General features: G+C 41.8%; 1 protein-coding gene and 1 long non-coding RNA gene across 4 annotated transcripts in view; one reads left to right on the top strand and one right to left on the bottom strand.

The window, feature by feature from the left end:
* Window positions 1-12,072, bottom strand: part of CAT (catalase) — a 35,992-nt gene extending 23,920 nt beyond the window's left edge. The window contains exons 1-2 of the mRNA XM_003919976.3: window positions 11,896-12,072; window positions 1,041-1,212 (exon numbers count right to left, since the gene is read on the bottom strand). Coding sequence (XP_003920025.1) covers window positions 1,041-1,212; window positions 11,896-11,961 — 238 coding nt within the window. The 5' untranslated portion in view covers window positions 11,962-12,072. The remainder of the gene's footprint in view (window positions 1-1,040; window positions 1,213-11,895) is intronic.
* Window positions 12,073-12,184: 112 nt separating this feature from the next.
* The window catches only part of LOC141584878 (uncharacterized), a 65,163-nt gene continuing 52,157 nt past the window's right edge, over window positions 12,185-25,190 (top strand). For all 3 annotated transcript variants that reach the window (XR_012518148.1, XR_012518147.1, XR_012518149.1), the window contains exons 1-2: window positions 12,185-12,352; window positions 12,649-12,788. This is a non-coding gene — a long non-coding RNA (uncharacterized LOC141584878). The remainder of the gene's footprint in view (window positions 12,353-12,648; window positions 12,789-25,190) is intronic.

Here is a 25,190-nt window from a genome sequence, read left to right as displayed (position 1 = left end):
CAAGCAACAAACTAAACAAGTCACCATGGAAAAATACACAAAAACCGCTGGAGAAGATGGGAAGAAACCTTATCCAGGAACAAGAAGATGAAGAAAGGCAGAAGTCCTAACTGGAAGTCCAAGAGAAAAGCAAAGAGAAAAACTTCCTTTCTGTGGAGCTCTTTTTCCGACTCAGTTTTTCACTTTCTTTTAAATACCACCCCCATATTTTGTGTCTATCATAAAAGCAATAAAGAAAGTTTCACAGAAATTGTTGGACAAAAGGAAAGAAAAAAATAAAAATAAGTAAAGGTAGGTTTTCTCCTAGTACTCCAGCTTCCCTCCACATCCCAAAGATGTGCCCGTTAAGTGAACTGGGATATCTCACTGGCCTCAGTGTGAGCGGCTATGTGTGTGGGTGCACCCTGCAGTGGACACCATCCTGTCCCGGGCTGGTTCTCACCTTGCACCCTAAGCTGCCAGGAGAGGCTCTGGCCACTCACAACCTTGAACTGGAATAATCTGGTAAATAACTATCTTATTTTTACTAATCTTTCTTAAAGATATGTATGGCTCACATTTATTTCAATGTTTAATATCGTAAGTATGTTGAGTCTTTATTTAGAAGTTTGGTGATGTTTTACCAACCAGAAATATCAAAATGGTTGAAATTTTACCAACCATAGAAACTTAACTCTGCTTATGTCAATCAGCCTATTGTAAAGTTGGTTTCATTACATGTCGTTTAGCTTAAAGTCAAAGTTTCCAAGAACCTATCGACGTTAAGTGCTGACTTAATCTATTTTTATTCCTTCCATGAACTGCATGATGGAAGAAATGTAAGATTTCTATTTTTAAAAGAAACTATTTTTTATATAATGTTCAATCTGAGGAAATAACCATCATTTAATTGCTAATTTCCCTACTGATGGATGTTTTTCCTTTCTCCCACGAATAGAGACTTGGCACTTGTGTTAAAGGTCCTCCAATCCTTTGGGAAATAATACTTGACCGAGGTGCTGTGAAACAATTCTTTTATAGCAAATACACATAGCACTTACCTGCTCCTTTAGCATGCACAACTCTCTCAGGGATTCTCTCTCGGTCAAAGTGAGCCATTTCATCGGTGAAAACCACATCCTGAACAAGAAGGGGCCCACGGGGTCCTGCTGTAATAACATTAAGTTTGTCTCCTACTGGGTTACCAGCTCCAGTCGTCAGGACATCAGCTTTCTACAGGAACACAGAAAGAAAGTGCAGGAGAGTTAGTGCAATCAAACCTTTCATTTACACTGTCACAGGTACAGAGCTCTGCAATGTTTATACCATCTGTCCTAACTCGTTTTAAATTTCCCATATCCAAAGTCCTGAAATCCTACAAGATAGGCCATTGCCTGAAACTTACAGTTATGCCTCAGAAATCCTTGACAAATCTCAACACCAATCTGCTTAGAAACTTGCTCTGAAGAGTAAAAAGATGATTGTGGGGCCTGAAAATATGCTCAGCATCTGCTCTAGAGAGAGCCACTGGGTTCTGCAAAGCCCTCACACAGAAAGGTACCCAAAAAAGTCCTACAAGCTCAACAGTGAATACCCAACCCACCAGTGAGAAGATGGTCTGTGGGGAAGCTGTGCTGGTCAAGACTTTACTTAGAACTTACAAATGCTTCATTACTGCCACGATGCTCAAGTGTGCTATCCTGTTTAGTGCACCTCAAGCAATGTTCACCAGCTATTTGCAATGTCTCTTTTCAATTCAAAAAAAAAAAAAAACCATCAATGGCTTTTACTGTCACTAAAAGAAAACTGTTACTGATAAGGTGATTATAGTATTGATGTTTTAAAGATATGAAATGTCTCTGAAATGGGATAGGTTATTTTACTGTAATGAAGAATTAGTTTTAATCCACCCGATTCTCCAGTTTCCGTTATATCAGAAGACACTCAGCTGTCCCTCCTCCTCTACGGTGAGAGCAGCATTCTTCTAGCTCCAGTGATCCTGGAAGCTTAGCTTCACTTAGTTCCATGGACAGAGAAGACTTCTGACCACAGGCAGCTGCCTCTGCAGTGTCTTCCCCTTGGATCACTGGGAATTGAGAGAGACATGGAGGTGACGCAAAACTATGCCACCTCCACCTGGGAGAGGAACTCAATGGCGTCTACTGAAAAAATTCAACAGACCGACTTCACACACAGAAAAAGCACTATTTTTAGTATTTCCACACACCTGGAGTAGAGCATGTAGCTTTACTCCCCATGCATGTCTGTCCTGCATATTAAAATAAATTCCTGCCTCTTCTCCAGAAGGCAATATGGTGGGGAGTAGGCACTTTAAAAAAAAACACAAAATCCCAGCACTTTGGGAGGCCGAGGCAGGTGGATCACTTGAGGTCAGGAGTTTGAGACCAGCCTGGCCAACATCGTCAAACCCCATCTCTACTAAAAACACAAAAATTAGCTGGGTGTGGTGGCGCATGCCTGTAATCCCAGCTACTCAGGAGGCTGAGGCAGCAGAATCACTTGAACCTGGGAGGCAGTGGTTGCAGTGTGCCAAGATCACACCACTGCACTCCAGCCTGGGCGACACAGCGAGACTCTATCTCAAGGAAAAAAATAAAATAAAATAAAAGACCTGTGAGCTGTTTGAAAAAAAGACACTGAATAAAGGAGACCCTACAATTTGCAAAACTAATAAACAAGACTCTCTGACACACTAGTAAATGCCCTTGACATTAAAGGTACATTCTCATCCAAACGGGAAGAGGCCAACATGGCACCAGGGAGAAACCATGGGTGTCGGCATCAGAGCCTGGGTCCAACTTCCAGTTCTGCCAATTACCAGCTATGTAGCTGCTGGCAAGTTACTTATTTCTGAGTCTCCATTTTTCATCTGCAAAATAGAATAATAACTACCTCCTAGAGTTAAGACATGAATTAAAAGAGCTAAATGTAAAATGCAGGCCACACATTCAGCACATATATGCTACCACTTCACTGGCTGTGAGACCATGACCTGATAGCAAAAGCAGCAAAGCATCTGAAGTTTTACTTTTCTAGTAATCATGACAGATGCGTACTCCTCCATCCACACTCTCACTCTACCATCTCTGTCCCTAAGCCCATCTAGCAAAGTCCCTTCTAAGCCATCAGTTTAAGCATCTAACCAACACGTACCACCCAATCACACCACTCTTTTGAAGATACATATGTTGCTAGTACATGTGACCCTCTGTAGTTTTATTTTTAATCTAAAGTATCAAATGAACCAGAAAAAGAGCAACTTCAGCTTTAGTTTAAATCTAAAGCCTTGGTTTTCAACCTTGGCTGTGCACTGGAATCACCTGGGGAGCTTTTTAAAGCCTCCTGATACCTTGGTCATCCCCCCTAGAGATAACCTGATACAAGTGGCCTCGGTGAGACCTGGGATATTTTTAAATGGTTCCTGTTCTAGATCAGGATTGAAAATCACTGATCTGGAACTTCTGGGTGACAACAAAAGTAAAATAATTAAGAGTCAGAGCAAACCAAATATGTCTATTCTTTAAGTGCTCTTTTAATCATATAAACAAGGCATTTAAAGAAGCCTTTAAAACATAAAGGGACATTCCATAAAGAAAAAAAGTATGAGAAAGGATACCAAGAAGCTCAGTAAAAGGAACGCTAAACAGGCCAGAGAATGATACTTGCATGCCGGCATCCTTAATGTGGGGAAGGAGCTTCCCCTAAGAAAGAGATGAGAGCATATCACATGTTCCCTTCTGGTTACTGGGTCAGGGCGATGCGATCAAGAATGAATAACACACCTAAAGGAGGCAGGTGCAGAGTTGGATAAACAAAAAAGGTACTAAAGCTCAAGATGGTCTTTCCTGATGACACTAACTCTTAAGAGTGGGAATGCTGGAATTATGGCACCATTAATCCTCCCTCCTGCCCAATGCAGGAATCCCCTCTATAACATCAATCCTGTTAAGAAATGAAACCTGAGTTTTTAAGTCACAAAGGGAGGCTTCAGAATCTCTTCCATTTCCTCATTCTAATAGAGCAACTATCCTTAATTATAGAACAACTTTCTTCACACAAGCTCATGTATACACAATTTACCTTCAAAGCCAGTGTGGCAGGAAAGCTTCAACAGTCAGCAACAGAGAAAGGAAGCCAGGGAGCAAAAACTAGAAAAGAAAAGATCCCCCAACTTCAGGGGACATTTATCGCAACATCAGATAAGAGGAACTGACCTAACTGAAAGATAGAGTATGTATTAATATTAGAAGGTGAGAAACAGGATGCAGTATATTTAAGATGAAAATAATCAATGCAAATGAAGATTTACTAGATGAAAAGAGAGGGTGGGGCTAGAAAATGGACCACACAAGTTATCTCAAGCTTCCCAATACTCCAGACATCGATGTTATTAATCCCATTTAATGGGCGATACCATAAACAGAAAACTTAAGTAACTTTGCAGAGATGTCAGTGTAGTGGCACAGGTTTATTTGTTACATATAACAAGGACAGTCAAAGAGATTTCTTCCAACTTGCAATTACTGTTTTTAATTCAATGAATAACTTTAGGGTCATAATTTTTTTTTTTTTTTTTTTTTTTTTGAGACGGAGTTTCGCTCTCGTTACCCAGGCTGGAGTGCGATGGCGCGATCTCGGCTCACCACAACCTCCGCCTCCTGGGTTCAGGCAATTCTTCTACCTCAGCCTCCTGAGTAGCTGGGATTACAGGCACGAGCCACCACGCCCAGCTAAGTTTTTGTATTTTTAGTAGAGACGGGGTTTCACCGTGTTGACCAGGAAGGTCTCGATCTCCTGACCTCATGATCCACCCGCCTCGGCCTCCCAAAGTGCTGGGATTACAGGCTTGAGCCACCGCGCCCGGCTGAGTCAGAATATTTTTAAAGATAGAAAAGCTTTTCTATGGCTGGACAACTTTCTGACCTATCTTTGGAAAAGTAGCATTGGTGCTTGCTAACATGTTTATATCTTCCTGGCTGCTAGTTCTTTGTGGCATCCATACATGCCTCTCCTGAACTCCTCTCTCTGTTACGCTCCACATCACCCCTGAAGCAGGGCCAAGGGCATCTTCTTTTTCTTTTTACTTTTTTTTTTTGAGATGGAGTCTCACTCTGTCACCTGGGCTGGAGTGCAGTGGCATATTCTTGGCTCACTATGACCTCTACTGCCCAGGTTCAAGTGATTCTGTCTCAGTCTCCCAAGTATCTGGGACTACAGGCGCCCACCACCACGCCCAGCTAATTTTTGTATTTTTAGTGGAGATAGGGTTTCACCATGTTGGCCAAGCTGGTCTCGAACTCCTGACCTCAAAAGATCCATCCGCCTTGGCCTCTCAAAGTGCTGGGATTATAGGTGTGAGCCACCACACCCGGCCTGTCACTGCTTTTCCTCTCTAGACCATATACTCCTTTACAACTATATCCGTGATCCCTAATACACTGCTCAATATACTAATAAACGCACAACAAATGTGTGTGGATTCAGTGTGCAAATAAACTAAACCATGGACCAATACGACATGGCCAAGAGTCTTTCTTTTTTTTTTTTTTTTGAGACAGAGTTTCGCTCTTGTTACCCAGGCTGGAGTGCAATGGCTTGATCTCGGCTCACCGCAACCTCTGCCTCCTGGGTTCAAGCAATTCTCCTGCCTCAGCCTCCCAAGTAGCTGGGACTATAGGCGCACACCACCGTGCCCAGCTAATTTTTGTATTTTTAGTAGAGACGGGGTTTCACCGTGTCGACCAGGATGGTCTCGATCAGCCAAGAGTCTTTCTAAGGAGGAGGAGGAAGCAGCAACAGCCTCTCTCTCTCCCTGCATCTCCCCTCCAAAAAATAAAAGAAATATTTTAATATATAAATTCAGATCAAACACCTTTAGACAAACTTGTTATGAAAACTGCCACAGAAATTAGCTTGGCTAAAAACTGGCACAATTATTAAAAGTAGGGACTTAAAGTAAAATTCAGTTTTAACTTTGCTGCTTTTATAGGCTTCTTTTGACCCGAGCTAATATATAAATGAAGAAATTTTCCTGAGAGAAGTAAGGTTGGCTTCATCTGTTGAAACCAACATATTAACATATTTTATCATATTACACTTTTAGCATATTACAACATATTTTATCAACATATTACACTTTACACTTAGTAGTTCCCTTCACTCACAGCAGTTTCAAGAACCTAAACGTGTTCTTCCACTTTTAATTAAAAGATTGATAATGCAAATTGTCCCTGTCAGTCCCAGAGGAGTCATAATGATGTCTTCTGATTCTGTGATAAAGAATGTGCCTAGCGTTTTCTAGCAAATAACTGCCTAACATTCTCCGTTTATTCAACAAAGATTCAAGTGCCTACAATGTGTACACCCATGTACAAGAAACCAAAGACTGTCCTGACTCTCAAATTTCTTACTCTGTGGGAAAATAATAAGAGTGGTCTAGATATAGGCTGCTGTGGAAGCTAAAGCAACTCCATCTTAATTACTGATCCACCATGTTGACTTCTGATTAACTTCAGTTTTGAGATTTCCAGTTTATCTATTGTTCCCTGTGTAAGAGCACCTATGTACTATAAATCCCACCATGAGGTCGAGCAACCTTGACATTATCATACTTCAGCCATCACAGACTTCCCTTCTGAATCACCCTTCCCTATGGCATTAAGCCCTAGGTCTGGGGTAATGATGTGGGATCCACCATCTTGTCTCGACAACACCCAAGACACAGACGTGGTTTCTGGTCGTAAGTCCCTATTAAACATTTCTTTCTGAGAAACTTGATTTGTCAGCCTCTTTCTTTGGCCTTTCAGATTCCTCAGACATTGGGGGCAGGGTTGCATTGACCTACCCACCATCGAAAAGCTAAGAAAAAGAAACTAGACCTTAAAAAGTTCTATTCCATCTCCCATAGTCTCTCCCACTGCACATTATGACTTAGCAATTCCATGCCTAGGTATATTTCAGGAGACACGAAAGCACATATGAACAAAGGGTTAATTCACTCAGTCACCCCTTCTCCATCCCAAATGCTGGCAGTGTAACATCAATGCAGATATTACCAGGGTTACCCTAAAAAATATAAACCCTCACAGGCTATAATACATAGGCAACTCACTGACAGAAATGGATAGCGTAAGACCTAACCTCTCTCCTAGGTAATAAGAAAACTATAAAAAGGTAAGGCTTGGCCGGGCGTGGTGGCTCAAGCCTGTAATCTCAGCACTTTGGGAGGCTGAGGCGGGTGGATCACGAGGTCAAGAGTTCGAGACCATTCTGGTCGACATGGTGACACCCCGTCTCTACTAAAAATACAAAAAATCAGCTGGGCATGGTGGCGTGTGCCTGTAATCCCAGCTACTCAGGAGGCTGAGGCAGGAGAATTGCCTGAACCCAGGAGGCAGAGGTTGCGGTGAGCCGAGATCGCGCCATTGCACTCCAGCCTGGGTAACAAGAGCGAAACTCTGTCTCAAAAAAAAAAAAAAAAAAGGTAAGGCTTGAAATGCTAAAATTCTCCCATTTTAAAGGGATCAGAGGCTACTTATTAACATTTCCTCTTTACCCCAAGAAAACAGCACTGGCAGCAAGCTGCACTTCACTTAAAAAAAAAAAAAAAAAAAAAGGAAATGAGTTAAAGGTAAGTATCTCAAAAGAAAAGCCCATGGCATTCTAAGCAGCCAGCAATGAAGTTCCCATTTAAGTTCCCTTCAAAATGACGGAATACCTGCAGAACCACCTCCCTCCCGCCAAGAGAGAGAAAGAGATAAGGACTTTTAAGTGGATCCAAGTCATACTCATGAACACATCTGACTCAATGACCAATTATTAAAGCTTACAAACTCCCAATTCACTTGTCAGCAAACCAAATCTGACCCACAGAAGAAATGCCCAGTAAATTGCTTTCACATTGGTTGACTGTGTTTCCAAAAAGGATGCTCTGATTCTTGAGAGAGGAGGCAACAGAGTGCTCTCCTACAGTAGTCCCAAAATGTAAAGCTCTCCCAGTTCAGTAAAGCATAAAAACTAATTGGGAAATAGAAGAGAGGATGTCAGCACAAAGCTGCCCACTTATATAAAAGCATTTACAAAGCAAGGGGAGATTTTTTTAAAATACCACCTGTTACTATCATAATTTTCTAACAGAATATCTTAATGTCAGAGAGTAAAATGACATATTCTTTAAAAAGAGATTATGTTGTGGGTCCATTGCCACATCACGAGAAAATGGGTGGACAGATTTTCACCAAATATGAAATGTACATTTTGGATAACAGAGTAGAGTCAGCTTCCTGGACAGGGGTAGACCACATTTCCCAGGTGTGGCCCATAACAGAGTTCTAGCCAAAAGAATGTAAGTGGAAGTGACCCTGGCCCCTAAACCTCCCCATACTCATATACCCTTCTCCATGTTCTTGAGCCTTCTATGCTGGACAGTGATGCCAAGGGCAACCTTAAAAGCCATGTGTTGACCAGTGGGGAGCTTCCTTCAACCTGGTGCCCTATTCAATAACTGTGGGGAGCAGAGAACCTACCTACCTCCTTCAACTTCAAACCACTTTGGGCCATCATGTAAAAGAGGAATACATTTCTAATATGTTTATACCATTACACGTGTTGGGATTTATTATTATAACACTTAGCCTACACATGATTCCACATGATTTAATTTAATATATGGGCTATGAATTAATAATTTAAAAGCAATTCAATTTTTAGAAAGACAGAAAATCTGAACATACACTTCAAAGGAACATATACCAATGGCCAATAAGCACATCAAAAGATGCTTAGCATCATTAGTCATCAGAGCAAAGCAAATTAAAACCATAACGAGATACCACTTCATACCCAACAACTAAAAGTAGAAGACTGACAACACCAAAAGTCAGTAGGATGTGGAGCAACTGGAACTCCCATATACTGCTGAGATAAAGTATAAAATGGTACAACCTCTTTGGGAAAAGGCACACATTCACTTATCTTATGACCCAATAAATCTACTCCTAGGTATTTCCAAAGAGAAATAAAAGCATCTGTGCACAAAAAAGACTTGTATAAGAATTTTCACACCAGCTTTGTTTTTTATTTTTAAGACAGGGTCTCCTTCTGTCACCCAGGCTAGAGTGCAGTGGTGTAATCACAGCTCACTGCAGCCTCCACACCCCAGGCTCAAGCAATCCTCCTACCTCAACTTCCCGAGCAGCTGGAACTACAGGCATGTGTCACTATGCCTGACTACTTGTTTTATTTGTCATAGAGATGGGGTCTCACCATGTTGCTCAGGCTGGTCTCAAACTCCTGGGCTCAAACAATCCTCCTACCTCAGCCTCCAAAAGTGGTAGGATTACAGGCATGCGCCTCCATACCCAGCCACAGCAGCTTTATTCATAACAGAAAAAATCTGAAATAGCCCAGGTGTCCAGCAACAGGATATCCAAAATGGTGATATATTCATATAATGGAACCTTATTCAGCAACAAAAAGAACAAACTGCTAATATGTGAAACAACTTGAATGAATCTTACAACAGTTTTGCTGAATGAAAGAAGCCTTATACCAAAAAGGTACATAAATAAATGATTCCAAAAACTCAAAACATTGTTTGCCTGGCGCAAGATTGTGGGGGTTACAAGGAATGACTGGGAAACTCTCCAGGGTGATAAAAATCTTCGATATCTTGATAAGGGTTTAGGACTCACAAGTATATATATTTATCAAAACTCATGGAATGGTACACTTAATACGTATGCATTTCACTGAATGTAAATATTACCTTAAAAGCATACACACTGGACTCTGTTAATTTGCATGCTCGGTGCTTAGGGGTCAAGTATACTGATACCTACAACTTATTCTGAAATGTGCTGAAAAAAAAATTAATGGATCATTGGATCAATGAAAGGATGGACAGACAAACGGAGTAACATGTAATAAAAGACAGGGCAAAATGTTCATTGTAGAATCTAGATGGCAGATATACAGGTATATACTGCAAAATTCTTTCCACTTTTCTGAATGTTTGAAATTTTTCAATTAAAAAAAGTGTTTGAAAATTATATAGACTATGAGGCATATGCATAATTCCTTTTGGAAGGCCCTGGTGGGGAGGAAGAAGTACCTCAAAGAAGTAAGGAGTTTTCACTCAGAGGGGCTAAAATGGAGGAACAACAAGGTATCAATGTGACTGCCAATCAGGAAGATGGACACAGTGTACAGAGATGCCGTGGACAAAGGAGATTGCCGTATTTCAGGTATGAACTTCCCAACTGTGGATGCGCTCTGTGAGTCAACCATTTCTCACATGGGCAACTACATAAGGCAAATCAACAGCAGGGACTTCGTGACTGAACAGTTCATGATTCTCCCAAACAAGAAAGGCAGTTAGTCTCAGAATAAAGGAGAGTCCGTTAAAAATGAAAATATTTTGTTTTGTAAAAATCACACTACCTCGTCCATACTTTTCTCAATTCACCGAGTATTCATGAAAACTTCAGTGTGAACCAGGATTTAGCACCCCCTAGGTATGGAAAAAGTCTTGGGCCCAAGAAGCTGAGTTCTAACCTTGTCTCTGCCATTAATTAATGGCACATCCTTCACTAAGACTCTAAGTATCTCTGGTTCACTTTATTATACATATACAAGAACTCATGAACCATCTTAATGCTATATAACAAAGAACAGGACCAAGAGGGGAGATTTTCCAGGCTCTTAGAGGAGAATGGCAGCCTTTTCCCAAACAGGGAACCATTAAAGCAATCCATGAGCACTTAGCATTAATACCCCAGTTCATGAACACTGAGTTTTGAGAAAGAACACTAGGCAGAATGGGGGAAACAGGGTTACAGTCTTCTCTCTACCATTTAACCAGCAGCCAGGGAACTGGGCAAGACCTTTAGACTCTCTAGGCCAATCTGCCAACAGAAGACTCAGACCAGATGCAGTCTCATCTGTCATAGATGCCCTCTGAAACCCTGCACCCCCGGGACACAGGCCAGGAATGCCTCCCCCACCACCAAGTTAAAATCCTACTCATTAAAAAAATTCCTGTTCAGATGTCACCTGCTTTGTCCGGCCCACTTGGTCACTGCCTCTACATTCTACAGATAACCTATATTAGAGCCCTCACTACGCTGGAGTGTAATCATGTGTTCATGCGTCTTGTCTCCCAGACTAGACTCTCAGCTTCTCAAGGGTGTTGTTCTTGCCTCATTGGAATCTGTACACCTTGCCTAGGAACAGTGCCTAGCACCTGCAGGCACTCAAAGAATAGAATAAACGCATTAACCAATCCCTAATGTCACCGCCCAGCTCTAAAATGCTAGGCTTGATATTTTGAAGTGCAAATGAGACAACGGATGTCAAAATTCGTTTATTTAGTTGTTTAATAATGTGCATAGTACGTACCAGTCACTGTGATTGGTGCTGGAGACATCAAGATGGTAAAACACAATGCCTGCCCTGCTGGTACCCCACAACTATGAAAGCGAAAGCGTGTAAATAGCATTTCAGGAAGAGCAGCGTTACAGCCTACCCTTCTCCCCTCACGGACTTCCTTGCAGCTGCAGCTCTCTGCCTCTTTCCCCATGAGCCCTCATTCTGTCCTCAAGTTGCGACCTCTATCCCAGCTGGCAAAAGTGCAAAATTCTGAAGCAACCACCCGAGCCTGTAGCGGACAACAAGTCCTCCAGGCCCGCGCCCCAGGCCCCACGCCCCACGCCTCGGACTCCCCTCCGCTGCTCCCGCTAATGTAACAGTCCCTCTGCACCGAAGGGGACCCTCCCGCTCCGCGAGACGCGGTACAGTCCCTCCAAGCACCGCCCCGCGGGAAGCCGGGCCGTTACTCGCCGACGCTCCCATTTTCTCCGCGGACCCTCTGGCCCGCTCGGGGAGCTCAGGGTGTACCTGCGCGGCCCGCTGCTCCTTCCAGTGCTTCATCTGGTCACTGGCGGGATCCCGGCTGTCAGCCATGGCGTGCGGTTGGCGGTGCAGAACGCTGCAGGCGGCCTCGGCTGGCGGGTCTCCACGCTAGGAAGGCAAATGCGCCTGCCGCCCCGCGGCCGTGGCGACTTCAGGCGCCGCCAATCAGCACCGCCCCCTCGTCCCGCCCCCTCGGGAAGGCTACCTCCTGATTGGCCGCTCGGTGCTAGGCGGGCCGGGATTGGAAACCCAATGGGCGCGGAGTAGGCTTCCCCCTAGGGAGGCGACGCCCGGGGACGTGGAGAGACCCGGGAAGGTGCGGAAAGGAGGGGCCCTGCGCTGGCCCAGCTGTTGAAGAGCCTCGCCCAGCAGGCCCCGGGTGCCCACGATAGCCGAACCCAGGGCGGGGATCCTGGTTATCGTCATCCCTCCGGCAGCCCCGGTACGCGTCCGTTGGTGACCTGCCAGTTTTACAGAGGGAATCTTAGACCCCACTGGATGGGGCCTTAGCACTCTGTAACTGCTTTCTCAGCTCTTAAAAAGTCAGCAATCCTGGGTTAAATTCCTCTGTGCAGAATTAAATTTTGCCATATCCCAATATAAGTATTATTTGCAACCAATGGATGGACACTTTTCTTTCTCTCTCTTAGCTCTTCTTATTTGTGGATTATCACTTACTAGTCTAGTATACTAATTATTTAAATATAAAAACACTCTGAAACGTTTATCTCCTTACAGATGGCCGTTGATTTCCTCCGTTACCAGAGAAAAACAACTTAACTGAGAGATGGTAAAAATGTATTCAACCCCTGTAACACTGTGCCAAATTGGCTTCTTTAAACACTGGAGAAACCTGCTTCCCCAAATTTTACTTCCAGGTGAGCAGAAATTTTGAAAAGCTCTGTGTCTTTAAAAACTTACGTTGAAGAGTAAAGTATTTAGTATATTTAGTACAATATTTAATAAGTTACTGATTTGTCATTGTAATCAAATAGTTTGAATGATTTCTACACCTCCTCAGGTACTAGGATTTATCTTTAAGCACCTTGATATATATAAATACTATATAAGTAATCAGCTTTTGATTTTTTCCAGTACAACTACATATAATGGGTGGATATATAAAAGTGGAAACTTCACATATTGTTCTTGATCTTACAACAGTATAATAAGAATCTTGGGCATAAAAGTGGAATTTTTGCAGCTCATTGGAAAAGAACGCCACAAATTGATCTTTAACACCCTATACTTTTCCTATATTAAACTTAAAACAATTGTAAAGATGCTGTTAGCTGTGTGATTTGGTGTCTTTTTCTACCTACAAGATCTGTACTGCCAAGACTGTAAACTCCATGTGGGTCGGAATCCTCCCATTTATAATTTATTGAGCACTTACTAGATACCAGGGACGAGTATAAGCTTTTCGTGTATTTGCATAGTTAACCCTCCCAACAACTCTATGAGTTAGATGCTAATATTATCTTCATTTTTCAGATTAGGAAACACAGGTATAGGGAGGTTAAATAACTTGCCCAAAGTTACACAGTTATTAAGGGATACAGCCGGGATTCTAGTCTCAGCTGCTGATCTCCAAAGCTCACAGTTTGTTGAATAAACAAATGTTGAAAGAATCAAACAAATCATCTTCTTAACTAACCAAGGCAAATATCAACAAAATAAATAAGAAGAGACCTGGAGTTATATTAACCTTTGTTCATTATATAGACACTGTTCAGCATGTGTGGTTTTTTTCCTGTGTTTTTGTTACTATGGGTTTAGACTCCTAAGGAATTATTTCCAGAGAAAGAAATGGAGAAACAAGATTGGTTTCTGATCTTATCATATCTTGTATTTTAAAATAAACGGCACGCTTACAAGTAATGACAATAAATTTATATATATATATATATATATATATATATATATATATATACACACACACACACACACACATATATATAATTGCACTTTAGGTTCTGGGGTACATGTGTAAAACATGCAGGAGCACAGGTACATACATGGCAATGTGGTTTGCTGCCTCCATCCCCCCATCACCTACATCTGGCATTTCTCCCCATGTTATCCCTCCCCAACCTCCCTACCCTCTGCTGTCCCTTCCCTATTCTCCACCAACAGACCCCAGTGTGTGATGCTCCCCACCCTGTGTCCATCTGTTCCCATTGTTCAACACCCGCCTATGAGTGAGAACATGCAGTGTTTGTTTTTCTGTTCTTGTGTCAGTTTGCTGAGAATGATAGTTTACAGATTCATCCATGTACCTACAAAGGACACAAGCTCATCATTTTTTATGGCTGCATAGTATTCCATGGTATATATGTGCCACATCTTCCTTGTCCATTCTATCATTGATGGGCATTTGTGTTGGTTCCAGGTCTTTGCTATTGTAAACAGTGCCACAATGAATATACTTGTGCCTGTGTCTTTATAATAGAATGATTTATAATCCTCTGGATATATACCCAGTAATGGGATTGCTGGGTCACATGGAATTTCTATTTCTAGATTCTTGAGGAATCGCCACACTGTCTTCCACAATGGTTGAACTAATTTACACTCCCACCAACAGTGTAAAAGGGTTCCCATTTCTCCACAACCTCTCCAGCATCTGTTGTCTCCAGATTTTTTAATGATCGCCATTCAGACTGGTGTGAGATGATATCTCAATATGGTTTTGATTTGCATTTCTCTAATGACCAATGATGATGAGCATTTTTTCATATGTTTGTTAGCCTCATAAATGTCTTCTTTTGAGAAGTGTCTGTTCAGGTCCTTTGCCCACTTTTGAATGGGTTTGTTTGCTTTTTTCCTTGTAAATCTGTTTTAGTTCTTTGTAGAGTCTGAATATTAGCTCTTGGTCAGATAGGTAGATTGCAAAAATTTTTGCCCATTCTGTTGGTTGTCAGTTCACTCTAATGATTGTTTCTTTTGCTGTGCAGAAGCTCTGGAGTTTAATTAGATCCCATTTGTCTATTTTGGCTTTTGTTGTCAATGCTTTTGGTGTTTTAGTCATGAAGTCCTTGCCTATGCCTATGTCCTGAATGGTTTTGCCTAGGTTTTCTTCTAGGGTTTTTGTGGTGTTAAGCCTTAAGTTTAAGTCTTTAATCCATCTGGAGTTAATTTTAGTGTAAGGGGTCAGAAAGGGGTCCAGTTTCTGCTTTCTGCACATGGCTAGCCAGTTTTCCCAACGACATTTATTAAACAAGGAATCCTTTCCCCATTGCTTGTTTTTGTCAACTTTGTGAAGGATCAGATGGTTGTAGATGTGTGGCATTGCCTCTGAGGCCTCTGTTCTGTTCCATTGGTCTATATCTCTGTTTTGGTACCAGTACCATTCTGTTTTGATTACTATAGCCTCATAGTATAGTTTGAAGTCAGGTAGCGTGATGCCTCCAACTTTGTTCTTTTTGCTTAGAATTGTCTTGGCTGTGTGGGCTGACAATAAAGTTATAATGTTACATAGGAGACTGGGCACTGTGGCTCATGCCTGTAATCCCAGCACTTTGAGAGGCCAAAGCAGGAGGATCACTTGTGGCCAGGAGTTCAAGATCAGCCTGGCCAACATGCAAAACCTCGTCTCTACCAAAAATACAAAAATTAGCTGGGAATGGTGGTGCATGCCTGTAGTCTCAACTACTCAGGAGGCTGAGGCAGGAGAATCTCTTGAACCTGAGAAGCAGAGGTTGCAGTGAGCCAAGATTACACCACTGCACTCCAGCCTGTATGACAAAGTGAGACTCCATCTCAAAAAAATTAAAAATTAAAAAAAAGTCACATATTAGGTGGAAATTTTATTGGCTTTATGACTATGCTTTAATTATAGTTTAAATGAAAACACTTCTAAAAATCAGCCCTAGTTTAAAAATACTTGAAACCAAACCTGTTTGATTACGTAAAGGTAATTGCAAGTGATTGGTTAAGTAAATAAATTAAGTTCTAGGTTTTAACATTTTAGTCATATGAATTCATGGGTGTTTTTATTGATATGAATAAAATTATTATTTTTAAAATGCTGTTCTCTGATTTTCAGAACTCAATGAAATAAAATGTACTGGCACAAGACATACTGTTATTAATCCTGATATCACCAAATTTGAAACCAAGCTTACAAAGTAGACCATGTAACAAATGTTCAAGAACAACATTTGAGTACTCAACTAGGAATCTTTATAGACAAATTTTATTTCATTAGTATTGCAAGAAAAGAATGGAGAGAATGAATGTTATGTTTTACTGGATGACAGGCATACAAAACAGCACAAGGGGTAATTATTCTGTTCTGATTCCACCCATCCTTGGAGAAGCTGAGAATGTTCTACAAATTTCAGTTTCAACCTCTTCACAGTGGCCTTGTGAGGCAAATTCAGAGTTAGGCAAAAAGGAGGAAAAAAGAACACAACAATTTAAAAAAGAGAGTTACAATTCAGTATCGGCTGTTGGCTTTAAGAGAAGAGAGTAAATGTCACCACAGCTCCATGACTGTAGAACAGGCTTGAGCAGGCAAGAGAAGAAGGTGGAATTTGCTTTACAAAGTAGCAGTGGTGTTATATCCAGTAGCAGCACATACCCCATGCTCTGCCTATTTTGCTGCACCATATCTTTCCCGCTTTAATATGAATAGTTACTTACTTGGGAGGAGGCAGCCTAGACGTCCCTGGTGTCTGGTGATGCCCATAACATGAGCTATTCTGAGGGGAAGAACATGGATGTGCCTTTTTCCCCCTCGGCCTTGCGTGCCATGCTACTGATCTGGGGTTTGCAAAAAATGAAACATAGGCCAGGCCTGGTGGCTCATGCCTGTAATCCCAGCACTTTGGGAGGCCAAGGCAGGTGGAGCACTTGAGATCAGGAGTTCAAGACCAGCCTGACCAACATGGCGAAACCCTGTCTCTACTGAAAATACAAAAATTAGCCAGATGTGGTAGCACGCACCTGTAGTCCCAGCTACTCATGAGGCTGAGGCAGGAGAATCACTTGAACCCAGGAGGCAGAAGTTGCAGTGAGCTGGGGTCATACCACTGCACTCCAGCCCTGGTGACAGATCAAGAGTCCATCTCAAAACAACAACAATTAAAAAAAAAAAAAAATAGAAACAAGAATTGGGAATTTGTTTTTTCCTTTCTTTTTATACTTACTAATGGAGGCTTGGAAAATGCAGGATAAAATATCAAACAATCATTCAAAAATGATTATAAATAGATAACATTTTTACCAATATTTTCTCTCTTATATGTATGTAAAGGAGTGTGTATGTGTGTATGTGTGTGTGAGAGAGAGAGAGAGAGAAAAGAGAGAGTTTTACAATGGATCCTGCAGTATATATAATCTTACATCCTGCTTTTTCCACCTAACATTATCAGAAAAAATTATTTGCAGGTCATTAAATCTTCTTCCAAAAGGTGATATTTTTCTCCTACACAATTTGCAATTAAAGGATATTCCTTTATTTACATACCCTTTTACTAAGAACATTTAAACTGTTTTCTTCTATGACAGTATAATGACATCCCTCCTCTACATTTGTATTTGTTTCCTCAGGACCTATTTTCAGAGGTTATTTTTGGTTCGAATTGTTGGAACGTTTTAAGGGTCTTGTGACCGATTGTCAATTTTTTTCTGCAATGCTCAAGCTAGTTTATACTCTCACTGGCACTAAGAGTGTGGATTGGAAGTGCAGTTTTCAAGACAGGTGAATATCTGGATTCTAGATGTTTATCAATTGCATATTTCTTCACATTCTTCTGACAGAGAAGGCCTCTTATGTTCAGCCATAACCACCACACCATGGGACTCATCAATCATCCAATCTACTGAATGTCTACTGAGTCCTGGGCCCCCTGCCTGCTGGGCTCTGGGAGTACAGCAGGGAAGAAGGTGGACATAGACAAATAATGAGGCAATAACACAGGGGAAAAGTGCTGAGAGAGGGGAAGGCCAGCTGTTGTTAGGTGACCTAAGAAGGTCACCTAACCTGAACCTGCTGGGTCCTGGAGGCTTTGAGTGAAGCTGAAAAAAATGAATAGGTGGTAGGTGTGGTGTCAGGAGTGAGCATTACATGATCCACCCTGTTACCACAAAAATCGAAACTGATTGTTACCACTTTTCCTTAAAAGTCTGACTTCATTAATGTTGGTATGGCAATGGCTTAAGTAGGACTCGGTAGCAAGCAAATATTTACAACTGGTGTTGAGCCTTTTTCAAGTTTGCGCAGGTCCATTGGCCTCTGCGGCTTAGCAGCCTCTCCACTAAACTCCTGTGGCTCACCCACATTCCCTCCTTGCTGCTGAGCTCCTGCAAGGCGTGCGTCAACCAGTCAGGTTTAACTACTGGGATTGACATGCTTGGACTGAAGTTATTTTCCAGGGCTGCTGTCTTAGAGGTATTTTGCTTGCCTCTCTTGTGTATGCTGTTAAATGTTGCACCTGGGTTTGACCCTGGGTTTAAGTCGGTTTGCAATAACCAGACATGGGTTCTTGCACTCTGACAATATAAAAAAAAAAAAAAGTCAAATCTCATAGACAATCAACACATTTGTTATGGACTGAGAGCACACAATTATGCATCTGTGGAGAAATGAAAAGTTATAAAATATATGTGTTTGGGTGGAACCATGGGTCATAGCTAGGAATGGTCAACTAGGGGGAGTGGAACAGATGTCTCTTTTCTCCCTTTCCTTCCCATAAACCCAGATCTTTACCTAGCAGGGCTCAAGAGACAAAATAGCATGGTATATGGTTAACAGCCCCAGAGCTAGCACCCAAGCACTACGGGTCAAATCCCACCGTAGACATTTACAAACTATGTGACCTTGGGCAAGTCACTCAATTTTTCTAGGCTACCATTTTGCTTTTGTAAAATGGAGATACTAACACCTTCTTTATGAGGTATCATCTAATCTGCTTTAAGAAAAACAGCCCCCCCAAAAAATAACAAAATAGCTTAAACAAGATCAAAGCTTATTTCTCTCACAATAAAGCATCTCAGACCTAAATGGTATAGGGCTGGTTAGGCAACTCTGCCATCCTCAATACTCTGCTTCCATCTCTGAGTCCAAGGGAGCTACAGCAGCTCACTTGATCATAACTGCATGCCAGCCAGTGGGAAGGGGGACAAAGGAGCAAAGGGAGCCCATGTCCTTTTCTTTTTAGGGCACAACATGGAAATAGCACACTTTATTCCTACTCACATTTCATTGACCAGAATTTAGTCACATGGCCTAGCTACACAGGAAACTGGGAGATGTAGTCATTGGCTGGGTGACCATGTGCTTGGCAAAACTCAGGCATTCTATTATAAAAGAAAGGGAAAATGAATATCAGTGTTTGATCAGCAGCATGGGCCACACCAACCTCCAAGGGTTGTTGGAGGATTAGGAAAGATTACATGAACCGTATGAGTTAGTTATCTGTATTTTCTGATTATTAGTATTTCCATTTATTCTGCTGTGCCATGTGGCTCTTGTGTGAGTTGCAACACTGTTCAGAAAATTCGGTGAACTTTGTTGTAGGATATTCTATTATACCCATCCTTGTGGGTTGTGCTGTAGTTAAGAGGCTGCCTCTGGACACTGTAGTTTGGCTCCAAGGTCACATTATGATGAACAAGGACCAATCGCTACCCTAAACCAAATCCCTCTATCCCACAAACCATCCTCTCAAAACAAATTTTGTATAATCAGCAAACAGTATAGCTCCTACTACGTCTAGGCTCTGCACTAAGGGATTTTCCAATATTAACCCATCTAGTCCTTATAACAAGCTTACAAGGGGAAATGATCTCCTACCACCTTCACTTTACATCTGAGGACACTAAGGTACAGACAGGTTAAGTAACCTCCCGAAGTCACCCAGATAGTTCACAATGGGGCCAGGATCAAACCAGGCAGTGTGGCTCTGGAGAGCACAGCTCCACTCCTGCACTGTTCTGCCTGTGACAAAGTGAACAGGAATACAGGAAGATCTGGAGTGAGTATTCTACATTCTTAGAATTCAATTCCAGCATTGCACCACCTTCTGCCTACCTGAAGACCCAGTGTTATGGGATGCATCCTGCATAAACCACTGTGACATCCATGTTTTGTACATACATAATTCAGAAGAACCACAGGAAAATGACATTCTTCCCAGTCTTTAAGAGATAATTCTTCCCAGGATTTAAAAGACAAAAAGTGGGAAGTTGGCCAGGTGTGGTGGCTCATGCCTGTAATCCTAGTACTTTGGGAGGCTGAAGTGGGCAGTTCATGAGGTCAAGAGATCAAGATTATCCTGGCTTAAATAGTGAAACCCCATCTCTACTAAAAATGCAAAAAATTAGCTGGGCGTGGTGGCGCATGCCCGTAATCCCAGCTACTCGGGAGGCTGAGGGAGAATCGCTTGAACCCAGGAGGCAGAGGTTGCAGTGAGCCGGGATCACACCATTGCACTCCAGCCTGGGCAACAGGAGTGAAACTCCATCTCAAAAGAAAAAAAAAAGGGGGGAAGTGGCTATGGATTTGTAACACAAGAGCATGACAGGCCTAGAGAGCCACATGGGATTGAGGAACAGCCAAAGGCAGGAATGAGAGTGCCGGGGAAGAGGCAGCTTGCAGAGCAGCAAGGATAAGGAGGAGGAGGAAGATCTCTAACTGCCTCTCCTTCCAGACAGCAAAAGGCAGGCGAGACTTAGCTAAACAAGTCCACTGAAAGATTAATTTTCCACCAAGCAAGAGGATCTGTTGACCGGTATCATCCTATATGTAGCTTCTGTTCCAGGATATGTGGACATAAACAGATTCAGTTCTGAGGCATGGTGACATGAAGCAAAAGTCTCCTTCTTGTGCCAAATGTCAAAAGCAATTACTCCAGGCAATCTGAAAATTAAAATCTATTTACTTCTTTTTTTTTTTTTAAATGAGGAAATAAAGAGAAACATGGCCAGGCAGGTAGATTGCTTGAGTCCAGGAGTTTGAAGCCATCCTGGGCAACGTGGTAAAACCATCTACAAAAAGGAAGAGAAAAGGATATTTCCCAAATTTGTATCATTTGTCATGATGTGACTCTTGAATCTTTATATTAAATCTTTTTCCTTTGGAAAAAAAAAAAGAGAGAGAGAGAGAAACACGGCCAGGTGTGGTGGCTCATGCCTGTAATCCCAACACTTTGGGAGGCCGAGGCTAGCAGATCACAAGGTGAAGAGATTGAGACCATCCTGGCCAACATAGTGAAACCTCGTCTCTACTAAAAATACAAAAAAAAATTAGCTGGGCGTGGTGGTGCATGCCTGTAGTCCCAGCTACTCAGGAGGCTGAGGCAGGAGAATCCCTTGAACCCTGGAGGCAGAGGTTGCAGTGAGCCAAGATTGCACCGCTGCACTCCAGCCTGGTGACAGAGTGAGACTTTGTCTCAAAAAAAAAAAAAAAAAAAAAAAAAGAGAGAGAGGGAGAGAAATGTTATTTTATTTCTTTCTTTGTACTCTACATAAATTCTGAAACAAACAAATCACGTCTAGTGCCTACCTGTGTCTTCAATAGGAACTGAACTTGCATCGATTCCTGAAAGACCAAACAAAGGACATTCTCAGTCTGCATTGACATGACCCCATTTGTCACACTTAATGCAGTTCAGATTTCTAACCTGAATACCAAAGGGCTGATTTTTTATGTTTATGTCATCTTTGGCGTATTTTTCTTGTGGGGCTTCTGTTTGCCATTTAAATTTGTCTTCATTCTCTCCTGTTTTCTTTTTCTTCTGTTTCCTTTTTTAACTCCTGCTGGGGCCCCATACATGAAATTAAGACTGTTCTTCACACATTCATCTCCCATAAGCAATCTATTTTCATATGATTCTTGTTCTTTAAGACACTGCTACATTCATTCTTCTTGTTTCTTCTTATCATATGATATTTTCTGTTCTACCATTCATACTTTTTTTTTTTCAGATAAGAATCTCACTCTGTCACCCAAGCTGGAGTGCAGTGGCGCCATCTTGGCTCACTGCAACCTCCACCTCTCGGGTTCAAGTGATTCTCCTGTCTAGCCTCCGCAGTAGCTGGGACCACAGGAGCATGACAACATGCCCGGCTTATTTTTTGCATTTTTATAAGAGATGACAGTTCATCATGTTGGCCAAGCTGGTCTCGAACTCCTGGCCTCAAGTGATCTGCCCGCCTCAGCCTCCCAAAGTGCTGGGATTATAGGTATGAGCCTGTAATCCCTTTTAATGTTGGATTTGGAGGTGAGAGGAACGTCCTTCTTGCACAGGACGTTGGCAGAGGATTTTCCCATCCTTGAGCCAGACCTGGGGAAAGCAGTGGTAGCTCTGTAAGCAACATAAACAAAGTATTTTACTTCTTAAAGTATAAAATTGTAAGACTACAAGATACAACACAGGCATTATATGTTTATTGTATAGCTTCCTTTCTGCTAGCAGTTCAAAATTTGCCCAGATGATTCCTGCTAGCCCTCCACATTTTTGTCCCTTATCCTATCTTTGTCATAAGGGACAAACAAAGTAGCAGGCACTAGCTTAGCTAAGTAGCAAGCACTGGCTTAATTCTCTGAAGCTTTGTACTGGGGTTCCATTTTTTCCAATCCCATCCCACCCAGTATTAGAATATCAATGAATAATAAGCACTGTTACCTTTCTCTTGTCTGGCTGGCCCCTGATATGTGAAACAACTTACTGATTGGATAAATGATAGATGACACAATATTAGAATTTGTATCATGTTTTTCTTAATGCCCTTTTAAACTCTGCATCCTCAAAAGAAGCCAGAAGTCACATGGCTCAGCTTGGGGGCCCATGGTTTACCTCGGGCCCGTGCTATCCTCTCAGAAAGACCTTCCTTGACCACCTCTTTTAACCTTACAGCATTTTCTGGCACTTCCTGTCATGCCTTCCCTGCTTTATGTTTTCTCCATGACCCTTTTCCCTTTTAACATACCGTATAACTGATTTCATTTGTTTATTGTATATTTTTCCTACTAGAATAGAAGCCCATGAGGATTGGTGGGTTTTGTTTCTGTTTTTGTATTTTCTGCTTATTCTCAGCACCTGCAACAATTTTCTGGCACCCAGAAGGTGTTCAATCAACATTTGACTAAATGATTGAACAAGCAAGTGAATGAATAGATGAGCTAATACCAGGACAAACCATATTACAATAAGCAGAGTAAATGACGATTTGCCTTGAGGGGTCTGAGAGAGAATTTGATCAGATCCCTGGCTCATATGCACATACCCTTCCATTTCATTTTTAAATATGTTTTCCTTTAGGACTTGAGTACCTTCTCATATTCTCAAAATTAGTTTTAAAAAATAGTTGTATTGCTGGGCACAGTGGCTTATGCCTATAATCCCAGCACTTTGGGAGGCCAAGGTAGGGCAAATCACCTGAGATCAGGAGTTCAAGACCAGCCTGATCAACATGGAGAAACCCTGTCTCTACTGAAACTACAAAATTAGCTGGGCATGGTGGCATGTGCCTGTAATCCCTGCTACTCGGGAGGCTGAGGCAGGAGAATCACGTGAACCTGGGAGGTGGAAGTTGCAGTGAGCCGAGACTGCGCCACTGCACTCCAGCCTGGGCAAGAGTGAAACTCCATCTCAAAAAAAAAAAAAAAAAAAAAAAAAAAGATATATCACCCCCTTCATGCACACCAGGAAAGCCTCAACATCACTTCTGTGGCATTCCTATAAAAAACGTGTACCTTGAATCTAACCACAAGGAAACATGAGACAAACTCCAACTGAAAAACAATCTACAACAACTGGCCTTTTCAAAATATCAAGATCATGAAAGTTAAGGACTAAAGAACTGTTCCAGTTTAAAGAAGACTAAAGAGACACACCAACTAAGTATAAAGAGTGTTCCTGGATTGGGTCTTAGAACAGTCAGAAAAGGCTTAAAAAACAAACAGACAGAAAAGGCTTAAAAATACAAAAAATTAGCCATAAACTATGGAGACAATTTATGAAATTTAATATGGATCATAAACAATATAAATAAGAATATTGTATCAATGTTAAATTTCCTTGTTTTGATCATTAGACTGCAATTATGTAATCTCTTACATCAGAGGTTTCTTTTCTGCCTTAGAAAATACATGTTGAAGTATTTACTGGTAAAGAGGCATGATGTCTGCATTACTCTGAAATGGGCCAGAAAAAATATATATTATATACATTCATATACACATGTAAATAAAGAGAGCAAGTGAATGACAAACTAAATAGGGCAAAATTCTGGGTAAAGGGTAAACTGGAGTTATTTATACCATTTTTGTAACTTTCTGCAACTTAATGTTATATCAAAGTAAAAATTTATAAATAAATATACATATATTCCTAGGTGGGATCATACATAAGAATCTCAGGTAACACCTTCATTACAAGTTATTCAGTAGCTGAGAGCCAGAATCGGGTCCTGTCATTTCTCTTCACCCCAAACTGAGGACCCCTACATTCATTCTTCATCCCAACCTGAGGACCCCCTTCATCACTGAAGATGAGGAAGAGGTGGAAGCCATCAAATTCAAGCTTCACCTATACCACAGTTTTGCCTTGGACCCAGTGACTTTTTGTAGGAACACATTGAGACACAGAGAAGATAAACAGATTAAAGATAGAAATACAGCTTGGGGGCAGGCACGGTGGCTCACACCTGTAATCCTAACACATTGGGAGGCCAAGGCAGGTGGATTGCCTGAGCTCAGGAGTTCAAGAGCAGCCTGGGCAACATGGCAAAACCCCGTCTCTACTAAAAATACAAAAAATTAGCCAGGCATGGTGGTGTGTGCCTGTAATCCCAGCTACTCAGGAGGCTGAGGCAAGAGAATCTCTTGAACCCAGGAGGCAGAGGTTGCAGTGAGCCAAGATCGTGCCACTGCACTCCAGCTTGGGTGACAGAACATGACTCTGTCTCAAAAACAAAGAAAAAAGAAAAAAGAAAGGGAAGGGAGGGAGGGAGGGAGAGTGGAAGGAAGGAAAGAAAGAGAGAGAGAAAGGAAGGAAGAAAGAAAAGGAAGAAGAAAAGAAAGACAGATGGATGGCTTGGGGTGGTGACTCACACCTGTAAGTTCAGACCTCTGGAAGGCTGAAGCAGGAGGATCTCTTAATCTCAGGAGTTTGAGACCAGGCTGGGCAATATAGGGAGACCCCATCTTTGCAAAAAAATTAAAAAATAGCTGGGCATGGGGTGCACACCTGTAGTGCCAGCTACTGGGGCGGTTGAAGTGGGAGGATCAGTTGAGCCCAGGAGGTTGACCAGTCCGCTGATGATAGCTC

The sequence above is a fragment of the Saimiri boliviensis genome, chromosome 6, assembly GCF_048565385.1.
Source record: "Saimiri boliviensis isolate mSaiBol1 chromosome 6, mSaiBol1.pri, whole genome shotgun sequence".
Lineage (NCBI taxonomy): Eukaryota > Metazoa > Chordata > Mammalia > Primates > Cebidae > Saimiri > Saimiri boliviensis.
Note: the sequence above shows the minus strand (reverse complement) of the source record. Positions and strands in the feature narration are given on the sequence as shown.